At 45.3% G+C, this 17,884-nt stretch overlaps 1 protein-coding gene across 1 annotated transcript in view; it reads right to left on the bottom strand.

Annotated features, from left to right (window-relative positions):
* Positions 1–9,826: 9,826 nt before the first annotated feature.
* Positions 9,827–17,884, bottom strand: part of LOC140186057 (xenotropic and polytropic retrovirus receptor 1 homolog) — an 87,306-nt gene continuing 79,248 nt past the window's right edge. Inside the window, exon 15 of the mRNA XM_072239891.1 lies at positions 9,827–10,443. Coding sequence (XP_072095992.1) covers positions 10,398–10,443 — 46 coding nt within the window. The 3' untranslated portion in view covers positions 9,827–10,397. The remainder of the gene's footprint in view (positions 10,444–17,884) is intronic.

Genomic DNA, 17,884 nt, shown 5'->3' with positions numbered 1-17,884 from the left:
TGTTTTTCAAACATTGTAATTGTACCCATCTCATGCCCGCTACACAGACCCCTTAAATCTTTCCCCAACCTTAAACCTGTCTCCTCTTTAGTCTCTCCTATCCTTGGGAAAAGAATGATTATTCACCTTAGCTATGCTACTCGTGATTTTGTATACTTGTGGTGGTTCTTGACCTGTTATCATTGCCTTTCACGTTGCACTATCATCCTGTTTGTCTCCTTTCATCTTTTGTCGCATTGTAAGTGTTTCTGTTTATTCTTTCCTCAGCCCCTTCCTCGTCTGAAATGTGTCTTATTTGTCATTTATTGTTCTGCTGAAAGGTTATTGACCTATAAAATTCATTAGTTTCTGTCTTCGCTGATGCTGCCTGACTTGCTGGATATTTTCACCATCAGATGTCTGTCACCTGCAGCATGTTGCTATTATATGGTTTATAAATATCTCTGCACCTGATAGCTATGCAAATCTTGTGTATAATGCAAATCAAGTGAGAGCTGTATGTGATGGGTTGTTTCAGTGATACAGACTGGCAAGTGTCCAGGTCACAGCACGAAGGAACAATGGTATGGCAGATTTAACATTAAAATTAGTTGAGTTCCAAGCCTACTTTTGCATTCAGTATCACCTTTCATGGTAGTTTAATCTCCTTTTCAATTGCTTTAGGAGTAAAGATTGTATATCAGATGGTTGGATTTGATCAGAGCAAGATCGTTATTTAAATAAAGCCCCAAAATTATAACTTCACTAAGTCAGTCTGTCAGGTCTGTACTTAAGGCACATTTGAGGGATATCTATTTGGATCTCCTCCTCTGCTTTGTAGTTAAAAGTGCTTTATCAGCGATGTGAAACCGCACTGCAGTGTTCGAGATGGATGTAATCTGCAAGTAAAATTCCCAGAGTAATAGAGCTGAAATGGTGTCAGCAATATTCAAAGAGTAAATCAGACCATAGTTTGAAATGAAGCTATGGAAATGAAGTTCTGCCCATGCTGAATTCTTAACCTGTTAATTAGTTTATATCAGTTAATGGAGTAGGAACTGTTAAACCTGCTTTCCAATAGGTGACTGCACTGGGGAGGGCAGGCTTTCAGAATCAGGTTAATTATCACAGACATGTCATGAAATTCATTGTTTTGTAGCAGCAGTGCAATACATAAAAATACAACAAGAAATGTGAAAAGTAGTGTCAAAGCAGAGCAAAATTGTGAGCAGCACACAATGCTGGAGGAACTCAGGCTAGGCAGAATTGTGATTTGGTGTTCGTGGATTCATGTAGAATGTTCAGAAATCTGATGGAGGAGTAGGAGCTGTTACTAAAAGGTTGAGTGTGTCAGGCTCCTGTACCACCACCTGAAGAGAACATATCCTAGATGGGGAGGGTCCTTAACGATGGATGCTGCCTTCCTGAGGCACTGCCTTTTGAAGATGTCCTCTATGATGGGGAGGTTAGTGCCCATGATGGAGGTGACTAAGTCCACAACCCTCCGTTTTATCTGATCCTATGCATTGGAGCCTCTGTCAGAATGCTCTCCACAGTACATCTGTAGAAATTTGGTAATGTATCAAATCTCCTCAAGCTCCTAATGAGTATAGCAGCTTTATCAATTTAAAAAAATGTGTACAGGATCTCCCAGTTGTTGCATGGGTTTACGAAATATTGGCCAGGATTTCGTCATCTGAATACACAATGACGTTGAATGGAAAATTGACGTGTGAATGTGGAGAAGTAGGGGTGGGGGCAAAATATCATTCCCCTGCGATATTACCATCTCCCATTATGTGATCTTGCTGACTTCAATTGTCCATGTTCTAAAGAATTCAGAGATAATAAATGCTGTTAGTGTAACTCAACACCTTAAAAATATAGTAAAACAAACTTTTTAAAGTGATGAAAGATGTGACATGTTATTTAAGTTTATAAGGGAAATAAATTATAGTCAAACCATTCAAAGCCACACAGCAATGCATTTCTTAAATAGATGCTTTTTATTAAAAGATGTGTTTTAACTGTTCATTGCAGGGATGCTTTAGCTCACAGCACAGATCGGTTGTTTGCACACACAGTGGCCACTTTAGTAGATATCTCCTGTGCCAAATAAAGTGGCCATTGAGTGTTTGTTCATGGTCTTCTGCAGCTGTAACCCATCCACTTCAAAGTTCAATGTGTTGTGCATTCAAAAATTCTCTTCTGCACACCATAAAACTGTAAGACCTGGGAGCAGAATTAGGCCACTTGGCCCTTGAGTTGCTCCACCATTCTATCATGGCTGATTTATTATCCCTCTCAATCTCATTCTCCTGCCTTTTCCCCTGTAACCTTTGACACCCTGGCTAAGCAAGAACCTATTCATCTCTGCTTTAAATATACTCAATGACCTGACCTCCACGGCTGTCCAAGGCAGTGAGTTCCACAGGTTCACATGTGCTAGCTAAAGAAATTCCTTCTGAAGTCTGATCTAAATGGACATCCCCATACTCTGAGGCTGTACCCTCTGGTCCTAGGCTCACCCACTATAGGAAACATCCTCTCCATGTCCACTCCATTGAGGCCTTTCAGTATTTGGCAATGAGCTCCCCTCTCATTCTTCTAAATTCCAATCAGTACAGGCCCAGAGGCATCAAACACTCCTCGCCCTTTTGTTCCTGGAATCATTCTAATGAACCTCTGGGCCCTCTCTAATGGCAGCACATCTTTTCATAGATAAGGGGCCCAAAGCTGCTCACAATACTCAAGTGTGGTCTGACCTAGGCTTTATAAAGCCTTGGCATCACATTCTTGCTCTTACTTTGTAGTCCTCTCAAAATGAATGCTAACACTGTATTTGCCGTCTTTATCACAAACTCAACTTGCAAGTTAACCTTTAGGGAAGCCTGCAAAAAGAGTCACAAGTCTCTTTGCTCCTCATTTTTGAATTTTCCTTCAGTATAGTAAACAGTATATGCCTTAATTCCACTTTCTACCAAAATGCATGACCAGATACTCCCCTACACTATATTTCATCTGCCATTTCTTGCCCGGGTTCCCAGTCTGGCCAAGTCCTCTGTTGACTGCCTGCTTCCTCAACACTATCTACCCCTCCTCTTATCTTCATATTGTCCACAAACTTCACCACAAAACCATCAATTCCTTCATCCAAATCATTGGCATTTAACATGAAAAGAAGTGGTCCCAATACTGATATCTGTGGCACACCACTAGACACCAGCAGCCAACCAGAATAGGGCTCCTTTATTCCAACTCTTTGCCTCCTGCTAGCCAATCTTCTATCCATGCAAGTATCTTTCCTGTAATACTATATGCTCTTATGATGTTTAGCAGCTTCATATGCAGCACCTTGTCAAAGGCCTTCTGAAAATCCAAGTAAACAACCTCCATTAACTCTGTCTATTCTGCCTATTATTTCTTCAAAGAATTCCAAGATTCCAAAGATCTGTCAGGGTAGATTTTCCCTTGTGAAAACCATGATGACTTTGGACTAGTTTATAATGTGCCTCCAAGTACCCCAAGACTGTATCCTTACCCACATCCTCCCAAGCACTGAAGTCAGGCTAACTGGCCTATAATTTCCATTGTTCTGCATCCCTCCCTTAAAGAATGGAGTAACATTTGCAATTTTCCACTCTTCTGGAGCCATTCTAGAAGCTCATGATTCTTGAAAGATCATTACTAATGCTTCCATGATCTCTTCAGCTACCTCTTTCAGACCCCTGGGGTGCAGTCCAACTAGTCCAAGTGATTTATCTACCGTAACTTCAGACCTTTCAGCTTCCTGTGGATCACCTCCTTAGTATTAGCAGCTACACTCATTTCTGCCTCTGGACGCTCACATTTCAGGTATCTTGCTGGTGTCTTCCACAGAGAAGACTGACACAAAGTTCATATGATATTTCTTTATCCCCATTACTACCTCTCCAGAGTCACTTTATAGTGGTCCAATGTCCACTCGTGCCTCTCTTTATTTTGTATGTCTGAAAAAGCTTTTGCTATCCTCTTGATATTATTAGCTAGCTTACCTTCATATTTCATCTTGTTTTTTTTTGTTCCCTCTGTTGATTTTTAAAAGCTTTCCAATCATCTAACCTGCCACTAATTTTTTGCTCTTATGCTGTCTTTGACTTCCTTTGTCAGCCACAGCTGCATCACCCTCCATTTAGAGTACTTCGTCATTTTTGGGATGTATCTTTACAACACCACCCAAATTGCCCCCAGAAACTTCGGCCTTTTCTGTTCTGCCGCCATCCCTGCTAATATCCCCTTCCAATCAACTTTGGCTAGTTCCTCTTTCATGCCTCTGTGAATCCCTTTAATTCACTGTAATACCGATACAACTGATTTTATCTTCTCCCTCTCAAACTGCAGGGTGATTTCCATTTTATTAGGATCACTGTCTCCCAAAGGTTCCTATGCCTTAAGCTCCCTAATCAAATCTGGTTCATTATACAATACCTAATCCAAAACACACAACCACAAGCTGCTCTAAAAAGCTATCTTGTAGGTATTCTACAATATCCCTATCTTGGGATCCAACACCAATCTGATTTTCCTAATCTACCCGCATTTTGAAATCTCTGTGACTATCATAACATTCCCCTTTATCACATCCCTTTTCTCTCTCCCATTGAAATTTATATCCCACATTCTGGCCAGTGTTCGGGGGTGGGGGGGGGGGGGTGGCTGTCCTGTATATAACTCCCAGGAGAATCCTATTTACCTTTGCAGTTTCTCAACCCTACCCACAAGGAACCTAAATCTTGTGATCCTATGTCACTTCATTTGATTTCATGTTTTTACCAACAGAGCCACCCCACCTCATCTACCAACTGCCTGCCCTTTCAATACAAGGTGTAGCCTTAGATGTTAAGCTCCCAGCTATGATCTTTTTTTCATTCATGACTCAGTGATGCCCACGATGTCATACCCGCCAATCTCAAACTGCACTACAAGGTCATCTACCTTATCCTGTACACTGTGAACATTCAGATATAACACCTTCAGTTCTGTTTTCATCACACTTTTTTGATTTTGTCCTCATGTTATACCACTGACAGCGCCCTATCATCTGGCTGTCTTTCTCCACAGTCTAACTAGACTCCACCCCTACTTATACCAACTGCCCACTCCTCAGCCCTAACAGTCTGTAACCACCACCAGTGTAACGCGCTGTTATGAGAGTTACTGTCATCTTCCTTACAGCTTCTCCCCTGACTTTTCTCGCTAGCGAGGTATTTCAACCACCGAACCACTGCTCATAGGATGTTTTGTTTTGTTTTTCACACCATACTCTGTAAACTCTGAAACTGTGTGGAAGTCCCAGGAGATCAGCAACATCTGAGATATTCAAACCACCGTATCTGGCACTAGTAATCATTCCACTCTGAAGTTACTTGGATCCCATTTCTTCCCCATTCTAAAGTTTGGTCTGAACAACAACTGAACCTCTTGACCATGCCTGCATGCTTTTATGTTGCTGCCATATGATTTGTTGATTAAATGTTTGCATTAATAAGCAGGTCTATGTGTATATCTAATAAAGTGGCCATTAGTGTATATATTCATCAGCAAGCCAGAGAATGACAGTGGTTTGACACCCTGACAGGCACCTTTCAGTACCATAGATCTCCACTCTCCATCAAGCTCCTTGACTTCATTGCAATGAGAATTTTGCTCATTTGGGCAAATGCTCGTTTGTGATATATCCACTTTGCTTCTTGGTCTATGAAAGTTTTCTTTTAACATAGTTAGTAATTTGATCAGAGATTTTGCCCTGAGGCCTGAAGGTATCAGTTCCTAGCTGATCGGGGAACAGGCGGAAGGCGGTTTGTAAATTACTGACGCCAGTATTGCCTGTTGGTGTAGTCAAGACAGCTTCAGACTCAGTCCAGAGAAAGAAGTAAACTGCTCAGTAGGTATGACTGGTGGAAAAAGACTTATTTCCAAAACAAAAGCATTTCTCTTGATCTGCAGCTGTCTGTGATTTATATCCGTTGTAGTGTTTTAACACTCAAAATGCTGGAGGAACTCAGCAGGTGAACCAACACCAATGGAAGGAAATGGACAGTTGATATTTCTGGTTGATTGTCCATTTCACTCCACAGACACTGCCTGGCCCTCTGACTCCTCCAGTACGTTGTGTTGCTTTGGACTCCAGCACCTGCAGTCTCTTGTGTCTCCAAGTAATTTTTAATTGGCGAAGCAAGACTGTCAGATCATGAGGTAATGACTCTGTGGTATTTTCAGCTAATGGATAAATTTTGGCCAAAACAGGATTGCTCCCCTCTTACTCATAATCTGTGGAGTTGGGATTTTATCTTCATTTGAGAGGAACCAAGACCTAGACGATGGAACTATTGCACTCTCATGTCAGCCACAGTGAAATCTGCCTTGAATCCACGACCTTCAGACAAGTGAGAATGCTTTTCACAGAGCAATGAGGACAGAAATTATCCAATGCACAGCTAGATCACTTTCTTATCATTGATCTCAATTAGGTGACCAGATGTGTGCTTGGTAAAGGTCTGTGAGAGGGGATGCTTTTGTTTCTTATGCAGTCAATTATCATGTTCCTTTACTGCGGAATTCTCACCAGCTCTGTGTCAACAACAGCTATTTTTATCAATTGTGCTTTGCAGAGAAGTGCTGTCTTTTGCTGACAGGATTAGTGTGTGGTGAATGGCATGTTCTGTTTCTGTGAATGCCCTCATTTCAGATCTGCACCTAATATTTTGCTTCTAATTTTTAAAAAGTTGCTTTTTCAAGCCGAGCGTTTACCTTTTTGGTCTAATAGCTTTGTTTCTTGCTGCTTGTAAAAGTGCCTCTGTTTTTATAGTTCTGCCTGAGATATGTGTGGTGTCACCTTTTTCAATTTTCATGCTGTTGCCCTTCTGTGGGGCACCGTCACACATGTCGCATGCGAGTCTTCCTTTGACCTCTCAGTGCAGTGTTAATCATGACCGTTGGAAACTGAATCGAGAGAGGCCTGCACGCCAACAAAATGATTGCGCTGGTCAATAGACCAAGGAGATTAACCTATGGGCTGACTTCGAGAAAAGACAGACTTCCTCTCTGCTTGTCACAGCTTAAGAACAGAAGTAAAGCAGGAGTGGACCATCTTTCTCTTGTCTCCCCTGCCAATTGATCTGTTTATAGCTCATCTTTTATCTCAGCGTCTTTTGTACACTAACTGCTTAGCCATTGATTAACTAAGTCTGTAATTATCTGGAATATATTGAGCTACTGAACCCCCTCTCACCATTCTTTTAGATCTCAAGTTCATTGATCCAAAGGTTCATTGCTTCCTGCTTGGAAATGTCATGTTTTGGAATTGACCCCCTGGTTCTTGGCTCCTCAGCCTCGGGATCCCTTCTGTATTTATCCCATTAAGCCACTATGATTTTGAACTTTTGAATGAGATCATTTTGAGGATATTTCAAAAAGAAAATCTTTGCAACCTATGAGATATTTGTGAAATTTGAGGACACTTGTATGTATGTAGGGATGTTGGCAGCTAATTTTCTCACAGCAGCCCTCTATGATATTATTGACCAGTTAATGCGCTTGTTTAGTGATGTAGAAACTGCTTGGATGTTGCGCTCAAAGCTCCAGATGGAGGTTTGAAACTGCAACTTTCTTATTTTTTTAAAAAAAGGTCACAATTCTAACAATTGGGCCAAGTCTGAGTGAGCTCCAAAGCAAGTAACAAGAACCATGGGAAAGAAAGTCCTATTTACTGGAAAGATGGAGGAACAACACCTTATATTCCGTCTGGGTAGCCTCCAACCTGATGGCATGAACATTGACTTCTCTAACTTCCGCTAATGCCCCACCTCCCCCTCGTACCCCATTCATTATTTATTTATATACACACATTCTTTCTCTCACTCTCCTTTTTCTCCCTCTGTCCCTCTGACTATACCCCTTGCCCATCCTCTGGGTTCCCCCCCTCCCCCTTTTCCTTCTCCCTGGGTCTCCTGTCCCATGATCCTCTCATATCCCTTTTGCCAATCACCCGTCCAGCTCTTGGCTCCATCCCTCCCCCTCCTGTCTTCTCCTATCATTTTGGATCTCCCCCTCCCCCTCCCACTTTCAAATCTCTTACTAGCTCTTTCTTCAGTTAGTCCTGACGAAGGGTCTTGGACTGAAACGTCGACTGTACCTCTTCCCAGAGATGCTGCCTGGCCTGTTGTGTTCACCAGCAACTTTGATGTGTGTTGCTTGAATTTCCAGCATCTGCAGAATTCCTCGTGTTTCCTATTTTTCTTTCCTCTGGCATTAATCTTTCATTATGTTTCCTCATTCGCAATGTAATGCTTCACCCTTATTTTTCCTTGATCTTTTAACCCTTCCCCAAGGATGGACCCCATGGACACAAGGCCTTCAGCCCACTGTCCATGCCAGACATTATGTATCTACCTGAACTGATCCATTCTTTTCAGCTCTTGGCCCTTGGGCTTCCAAGCCAGTGTTTCAGGTACTTGCGTGTTGTGACGGTATCTGCTTCCACAACACCCCCTCAACCAATGCATTCCAACTAACCCATGTGAAAAATATTCTTCCTCAAATCCGCCACCACCACCTCCTTCCCCTTGCCTTAGAGCTCAGCGCTTCTATTATGGCAGCCATTTTGTACAGCTCCCTCCATAGGATGAATTGCTTAATGAGATCACACATGCCCAATTGCCCTTATTTGTGTCATCATCAGATCTCGCCTGCATGTGGACCTTGGTGAGCTGAATGGGTCTAACAAGTGCTGGTGTAAGCTGACCTCTTCAGCAAAATCCCCTACACGGTCATGACGGCAGGTAGCAGTGCTATCGTGTACTTCCTGCACAGAATAATCACTACTGCACACTCATCATTTTTATTTTTAAAGAATTTACTATTACCCTTAGCAATCCATAAGAGAAAACGAGGCACAATATGTACAAGAAACAAAAACTGGAGAGTTCTTTAATCTATTACAAAATAGAGCTCACTGGGAAGGTTATGTACACGATTAAACTTCAAAAATATTTTGAATATATACACGCAAATTATTTACATATTCCACTGCCTCCTAGCATTTTGTCTTCATCTGTGTTGGTGGGCATGGATTCCTCCTCAAACTGGGCAGCACTGCGGCCACGTTCCATTGATTCTCATCGTGTACTTTCCCTCTCATGGTTTTGTCTCTGAAGAATGCGGACAATCTCAATGTGCACTGCCTCCAGGGGCCACCTTGCAGAAGCTAAAAGTTACTGGTCCATCCCATGTCTCCCTTTAGCTTGGGATGGATGCATAGCTCACAAAATAGAGTGGATTGCTCTGGCTTAACAAACTGCCTATTACAAATACATTAAAGTAACTGATTCTATGTAACATCACAGTACCCAGAGACTTACCTATTGAATTAAAACATAAATGAGGAGTTATTTTGTTACTGCCCACACACAGCTAACACATATATATATTTTTTAAAAAAGCTCCTCTTTAGTCAAGATGTTGGACTGTAAAACAATGAGACCAAGACCAAACCACATTTTACAGCATTGATCTCAAACTGGAACTTGAACCAGTTTTTCCCTGCGTTTGAGACTCCAGACTAGAGCAGAATCTGTTAATTCAAACATCCAAGTAAACAATTGTAAATGTTCCAGGTCAGTTATTTTCCTTCTACGTGTGTTAGATTCTCTCTTCCTGCAAAAGCTATAGCAATCCAAGTTTAAACTGTCCATCTGCTTTCAATGTGTCTGTGTGTGTGTATATACACACACGTTGACTATTTCTGGCTGCAATTTTTTTAGCATTCCGCTGTCTAAATTAAGATTTAAGTTTGTTATGAAATCTGATTAGCTCTTTAGGTTTTGGACCCTTTCTTCCATTTGACATTGATTATCCAGAGAAGCAGCTTGCGAAAACCACAACTGATGTCGCACGGATGTAGATAGGTGAGGATACACAACCACAATTCCACATGCAGGATCCTGATATTATCTGTGCCATCGAAAGAGGGGAATAAAATGGGATGGGTGGGAAATAGAGAGGAAAATCTGTAATACTGAGTAGAGGACAGTTCTTCGCCAGGAGAGGAAGATAGCTGCTGAGTTAGCCAGACAGGAGTCAGAAGATTGGAACATGAGAAGGTCTCTGAAGTGCGAGTCTTGGAGCAGAACTTTGTCAAGGAGACCAAAAGAATAAGAAAGCTCTCTACCAGTAGAGTATTTTATTTTTTTTAAAAAGGGCTACTACTTTTTTACTATAGTATTTTGCTTTACAAAAGTGTGAAATTTCTTTGTCTGTGGCTTCGGCCTTTTTTTACTTCAATGAACAGTTCAGTTCACCCAGATGAGTGTATGGAGCATTCAGGACAGCCCCATGCCTTTGCTCAGCGGTTCAAGGGAACTTTGTTCGTCCGTGTCACATCACTCCGTTTCCTCAATGTGTACTTTCGTTTCCCAGCTTTTGACTCTGAAGAACAGACACACAACAGTTAGTGGAAGGAAATGCACTTGTTCTGAGCAAAACCCTGCATTTCTCGCATTTCTAAGGGGTAAGTAATGCATGAACATTGAATTTCTCATGAGCACAGTGACTGTTTTGTGACATATCTGGGCTGTAGTTTTGTGCACAGTGGCTCTTGGACAGGGATAATATGAATGGACATTACACTGTGAGAGTTTCGCCTTTGTCCCTTGAACAGTCAGGCATGCAAATTCTCTCCACGCTGTGGAAAATAGTGTAACCCTTCCAGAATGTTAATGTCACAGCCGCCTTGGATACTGGTCAAAATCCTGGATCTCAAACAAGCGAAGACCTGGAGATGCTGGAGATCCAAGCAACCACACACAAAATGCTGGAGGAACTCAGCAGGACAGGCAGCATCTATAGAAAATGGAAAAGAGTAAACAGTTGGTGTTTCGAGCAGAGACCCTTCATCAGGACTGGAGAAAAAAGATGAGTCAGAGTAAGAAGGTGGGGGAGGGAGACGGGGAAGAAAAATATACAAGGTGGCAGGTGATAGGAGGAGGTGTGAAGTAAAGAGCTGGGAAGTTGATTGATGAAAGAGATAAAGGGCTGGAGAAGTGGGAATCTGATAGGAGAGGACAGAAGACCAAGGAAGAAAGGGAAGTGGGAGGCAAGGAGATAAGGTGAGAGAGGGAAATGGGAAGAGAAATGGTGAGGGGGAGAGAGGGCCACTGCAAGAAGTTCGAAAAATCGCTATACATGCCAACGGGTTGGAGGGTACCCAAACGGAATATAAGGTGTTCCTCCTCCAACCTGAGCATGGCCTCATTGCGGCAGTAGAGTATACCATGGGCTGACATGTCAGAATGGGAATGGGAAGTAAATTTAAAATGGGTGGCCACTGGGCACCTATGCAGAAAAAGCAGGATCTCCCTGTGGCCATCCATTTCAATTCCACTTCCCATTCCCACTCTGACATGTCAGTCCATGGCTTCCTCTACTGTTGTGATGAGGCCACACTTAGGTTGGAGGAGCAAAACCTTATATTTTGTGTGTGTTGCTTCAAAATCCTGGATCTCCTCCCTAAGAGCATTGGTGGAGTGGTTTCACTGCACTCACTGCCTGTTCATGAAGACAGTTCATCACCAGCTTCTCAAATAGGACCTGGGAAACACAAATTTCAAAATTGCCTGCAACATCCACATGAATAATAAATATACCCTGAATGAAATCTGGAAGGAATTCAGTGAAATGCACTGATCTAATTGGCTCTCATCAAAATTTTATTGCAGATCGTGGAAATTGAAGAACAAACTAATAAAGAAATAACAAATCTAGAGCTCTTATACTTGTGGTGTGGTCCTGTAAATTTTATCTTGTTTCTTCTGTTTTAGTGGCAGGCCCACAAGGCAATGCCTGCCACCCAATAATTGACAGCATTCTTGCAGGGATGACAATCAGAAGTATCACTCGGGGCCACAGGGAATGATGAATTCTGACTCTGTTCCAATGTTGTCACCCAACATCCTAAGGCTTTCTTGTAACTGCACTAGGAAACCTGGATGCCCAGTGGGTGCTGGAACATCTTCAGTAGGACAACCCACTTTAATAGACAGTAACAGCTTTGTGTAGGATGTGGGGAGGGGCAAGTTTTAGATCTTTAATTTTCAAATCTGTAAGATGTAGGAGCAAAAATAGGCCATTTGGCCCATCAGGTCTTCCCTGCCATTTGATTATGGCTGATTTATTTTCCCTCCCAACCTAATTCTCAAGCCTATAACCTTTGACAACCTTACTAATGAAATACCCGTCAACCCCTGCTTTAAACATACCCAAAGACGTTTAAACTTGGTCTCCACAGCCATCAATGGCAATGAATTCCACAGATTCAGCACCCTCTGGCTAAAGAAATTCCTCCTCATCTCTGTTGTAAAGCGATGCCCTTCTGGTCTGCGGCTGTGCCCTCTGGTCCTAGACTCTTCCACTATTGGAAATATCCTCTATACATCCACTCTATCTTGGCCTTTCAGTATTAGGTGGGTTTTAATGAGATCTCCCCTCACTCTTTCTAAACTCCAGCCAAGCACAGACCCAAAGACATCAAATGTTCCTCATATGTTAACCCTTCCATTTCTGGGATCATTCTCGTAAATCTCCTCTTAACCCTACCTAATGCCATCACATCCTTCCTTAGATGTAGGGTCCAAAATTGCACACACAACTCTAAATGCGATCGGCCCATGTTGAATAAAGTCTCAGAATGACATCCTGCTTTTATATTCTAGTCCATTTGAGTCCACAAATATAGTTAATTGCCTTCTATTCTTTTCATAACTTCAAACTCAATCTTTACATTTTGGTTTGTATGGTTAATTTTCAAGTATTTTGAACACTTGCAAATGCCAGTAATGTTGACAGAGTTAATGTTCTGAAGGCTTGTTTAACCTAGGATCATCTCTTAAGCACGTGGCGAAGTTGCATTGGACCAACATCGAGGGTCAGGTGGTGAATCAGAGTTCTTGTCCATCATCATTGTCTTCGTTTTTTGTCATCCCTGATGGAACCTCATCCATATGTTGGCTATTGAGATAGTTTGCTGTTACAGAGGTGGGCCAGGTGGCTTTATGCGTTGGACCAAAATCAGTCCGGAGGTCATATGTTCTGCACCACCGTCCTTTTAGAGAGGGAAGCCAAGGCTGGCAGAGCCCATGAGGGCAGCACAGATGCCACTTTACAGCTGTCACAAAGGACAGTGGTGCCAACTACTGACCACATTTGGATCCCACAGCTTGGGTCTGGAAACACCTGGATAATCTTCCTCCTAACACTACACTGAGTTTGCTCCTTTTGAAGATGATGAACTAATCCAGGAAGAAACCATTTGTAAGAAGCAGTGAGAGGGGACAATGGAAAGAATATCGATGACAACTGGATGAGCATAAAAGCTCAAAAGCACGTGGGATTCTGCAGATGCTGGAAATCTTGAGCAACACACAAAATGTTGAAGGAAATCAGCAGGTCAGGCAGCATCTATGGAAGGGAATAAACAGTCAACATTTAAGAGGCTTGGCCCAAGATGTCAACTGTTTCTTCCCCTTCAATGATGCTACCTGACCTGTTGAGTTCCTCCAGCATTTAGTGGGAGTGAAAGCTCTTCTGCTCTTCCCAACTGGTCATGGACTAGTTTTGTAGTCCTCTTTCTTCTCGGCTCCCACCCCTTTCCCCTTATCTTCAAATCTTCTTAGCCTTGACATTTTGTAGGTTCTAATATAAGTCATTGACCCAAAATATTAATTTCCTCGCTGTCGGACAGCTTCTGTTGAAGGAGAAATGGCTAACATTTTGGGTCAAAAACCTAACATTAGAACAGGAAAAGGTGAGTAACCAAGTTGGGTTTATGTTGCTGGGAGAGAGATGTGAGAGACCAACATTGCTGACAACTGAGATCTATGGCAAATAGATCAACGGTAGTTCGAGAGAAGGAACTGAAGCACCTTCAATTACTCCAAAAGACTGAGGTTGGGTAAAATACTGAAAGGCTTTTATTCGCTGTACAATACGACCTCCACAGTGAGTGTCTGCCCCCGGACTGAGGGGGAGGGGCAAGGCGAACACCTTTATACAGGACTCTGTGGGAGGAGCCACAGGGGCAGTCAGCAGAGGGGTGTGTCCAGACAGGTAACCGAGTTACAACATATATACATGGTTTACCACATTCACCCCTCCTTTTTTTTAAAAAGAGTCCCGCGGGGTGAAGTGACTGACAATATTTACAAGAAGTATATTTACAGGTTAAGTCTATCAGGCAGTTGGGTCCGTCACTGTGATCTACGTAGTACCGGCGATGGCGGTTGTGCTGGCTCCGGCCTGACTTCAGGTGCCAGCACGTTAGGCGTCGGTAATCCCTCGTGCGTGTGCGTCGCGCCCGGTATGGGAGTGTCGTGTGGTGTCTGTATAGGGTTTGGGGTGCACGGTGTCTCGTAGGTACATACATTGGTGGGTATGGGGTCAATAGTCACCACGGAGTGTTCAGGGTAGAGGCCCAGAGCTCCTGCGGGCGCCAGGTCACGGATGGAGACCGTGTCCTCCAGCCCATCAGGTAAAACCACGTAGGCATACTGGGGGTTCGCATGAAGTAAGTGAACCCTCTCGACTATCGGGGAGTATTTATTGCTCCTCGCATGTTTCCGAAGCAGCACTGGCCCCGGGGACGTCAGTCAAGTTGGTAGGGTGGTTCCAGTGGTCGATTTTCTGGGAAACGAAAAGAGCCGCTCATGAGGGGTGGCATTGGTGGCCGTGCATAACAGGGAGCGGATGGAGTGGAGTGCCTCGGGAAGGACCTCCTGCCAGCGGGAGGCCGGGAGGCCGGCAGTCCCTTTGACCTGAGGGCTAAGAGTGTGGCTTTCCACACTGTGCCATTCTCCTTCTCTACCTGTCCATTCCCCCGGGGATTATAGCTCATGGTCCTACTGGTTGCAATTTCCCCTAGCCAGTAGATATTGGCGCAGCTCGTCACTCATAAACGAGGACCCTCTGTCACTGTGGATATAGCATGGGTATCCGAACAGAGTGAAGAGCTTGCGCAGGGCTTTTATAACTGACGTGGTAGTGGTGTCGGGGCAGGGGATGGCGAAGGGGAACTGCGAGTCCTCGTCAATTACGTTAAGAAAGTACACATTGCGGTCGGTGGAGGGAAGGGGGCCCTTAAAGTCAACACTCAGTCGCTCAAAGGGGTGGGTGGCCTTGATGAGTGGTGCCTTTTTGGGTCAGTAGAAGTGCGGTTTGCACTCTGCGCAGACTTGGCAGTCCCTGGTCATCATCCTGATCTCCTCAAGGGAGTAAGGCAGGTTCCAGGCTTTCACGAAGTGGAAAAGCCGGGTGACTCCCGGGTGGCAAAGGTCTACATGTAGGGCGTATAGCTGGTCGATCTGCGCGCTGGCACATGTTCCCCGGGATAGGGCATCGGAGGGCTCGTTGAGCTTCCCAGGCCTGTACATGATGTCATAGTTGTAGGTGGAGAGTTCGATTCTCCACCTCAGAATTTTATCATTTTTGATTTTGCTCCGCTGCTGATTATTAAACATGAACGTGACTGCGCGCTGGTCAGTTAACAGGGTGAACCTTTTGCCGGCAAGATAGTGCCTCTAGTGCCTTATAGCTTCCACTATGGCCTGGGTCTCTTTCTCTACCGCAGAGTGCCGAATTTCAGGGCCTTGAAGGGTACGGGAGAAGAACGCCGCTGGTCTTCCTGCCTGGTTGAGAGTAGCAGCCAGCGCAAAGTCGGAGGCATCACTCTCTACTTGGAAGGGAATGGCCTCATCCACCGCATGCATTGCTGCTTTGGCAATGTCCCCTTTTATGCGGTTGAAGGCCGTGTGGGCCTCGGCAGAGAGGGGGAATGTGGTGGACTTGACCAGGGGGCGGGCCTTGTCTGCATAGTTAGAGACCCATTGGGCATAATATGAAAAGAAGCCCAGGCACCTTTTGAGGGCTCTGAGGGTATTGGGAAGAGGGAGTTCCAACAAGGGGCGCATACGGTTGGGGTCAGGGCCAATGACTCCATTCTCCACGACACACCCAAGGATAGCAAGTCGGGTGGTCCCAAATACACACTTGTCCTTGTTATAGGTGAGGTTGAAAGATTTGGCCACTTGGAGAAATTTTTGGAGGTTGTTGTCGTGATCCTGCTGGTCGTGACCACAGATGGTGATGTTATCCAGATATGGGAACGTGGCCTTCAGTTGGCACTGGTCCACCATCTGGTCCATTGCCCTCTGGAAGACAGATACACCATTCATGACACCGAAGGGGACACGCAGGAATTGATAAAGCCTGCCGTCCGCCTCGAAGGCAGTGTAAGGGCGGTCCTCCCGGCGGATGGGGAGCTGATGGTAAGCGGATTTTAGGTCTATGGTCGAGTACGCCTTGTACTGTGCTATCTGATTGACCATATCCGCGATGCGGGGTAGAGGCTACGCGTCGAGCTGCGTGAACCTATTGATGGTCTGGCCGTCCTATTCTTCTCCTCGTTCTGAACAATGACCACCTGCGCCCTCCAAGGACTTGTGCTTGCCTCAATGATCCTCTCCCTGAGCAGCCGCTGCACCTCCGACTTAATGGAAGCTCTGTCCCCCGCGCTGTACCTTCTGCTTTTAGTTGCCACAGGTTTACAGTCGGGGTCAGGTTGGCAAACAGCGGTGGGGGAGGGATCTTGAGGGTGGAGAGGCCGCAAGTGGTGTCGGTAGTGTGGCAGTTGGCATGATGTTGGGTGGGATGCGCAGGTCGGTGTGTGTGTGTGGTCAGTAGCGGGGTACGTGACATATCTCTACAAAACAGGGGATTTATGACAGTAATTGGCGGGAGGGGCCCATCATACTTCATTGTCACGCTTTTCAGGTGGCTCTGGAAGTCCAACACCAACAGCACAGGGGCACACAGTTGAGGCAAGACCAGTAACTTAAAGTCCCGATATTCTGTGCCCTGCACCACTAGCGTCGCTACACAACCCCCCCGGATGTCTGTTGTATGCGACCCGGAGGCCATGGTGACCCTCCGACTTACCGGCCCTATCATGAGTCCACAATGCTGCACCGTGGCCGGGTGGATAAAACTCTCTGTGCTGCCTGTGTCAAACAGGCAGCTTGTCTTGTGCCCCTCCACCAGGATGTCCATCATTGACCTTGTGAGCTGGTGGGGAGCACTTTGGTCGAGGGTCACGGAAGCCAGGGTGGGGTCGTTGTCTTGGTCCGGCGCGGTGGGGTGGCCCGTGATCACCCGTTGGTCGTAGGCGGTGGGAGGTGGCGCCGACCAAGATGGCCGCCCCCATGTCTCGCACGTGGTGGCGGCGTGCAGGGAAGATGGCGGCCCCCATGTCTCGCACGTGGTGGCAGTGTGCAGGGAAGATGGTGACCCCCACGTCTCGCACGCGGCGCTGCTCGATCCCGCTCGCGGTTTTGACTTACAGACCTTGGCGAAGTGGCCCTTCTTTCCGCAGCTGGAACAGGTAGCTTGTCGGGCCGCGCAACGTTTCCAGAGGTACTTCTCCAGTCCGCAGAAGTAGCACTTCGCGGACTCACGACTGGCTGCAGCCGAGGTCGACTCGCCGGCAGGTTGCGGGGTCTGCGGCGACCACGAGGCCATCGGGGGATCGCGTGCCTGGAGAGCCTCGGAGTTATGCAGAGCGGCCTCCAACGTATCAGCCAGCTCGATTGCCGAACTTAGGGTAAGATCGGCTTTTTCCAGCAGCCGCTGGTGCACGTACACTGACCTGGTCCCCGTAACGAAGGCGTCTCTCACTAGGAGTTCTGCATGCTGCGCCGCCGTCAGCTCCTGGCAATTGCAGACCCGCACGAGTGTCTGTAGGGCCCGGACAAACTCAGCACTCGATTCCCCGGACCGTTGTTGCCGTGTCGCTAAGCGATGCCGAGCATAGACGCTGTTTATC

This window comes from Mobula birostris, chromosome 22 (genome assembly GCF_030028105.1).
Source record: "Mobula birostris isolate sMobBir1 chromosome 22, sMobBir1.hap1, whole genome shotgun sequence".
Lineage (NCBI taxonomy): Eukaryota > Metazoa > Chordata > Chondrichthyes > Myliobatiformes > Myliobatidae > Mobula > Mobula birostris.
Note: the sequence above shows the minus strand (reverse complement) of the source record. Positions and strands in the feature narration are given on the sequence as shown.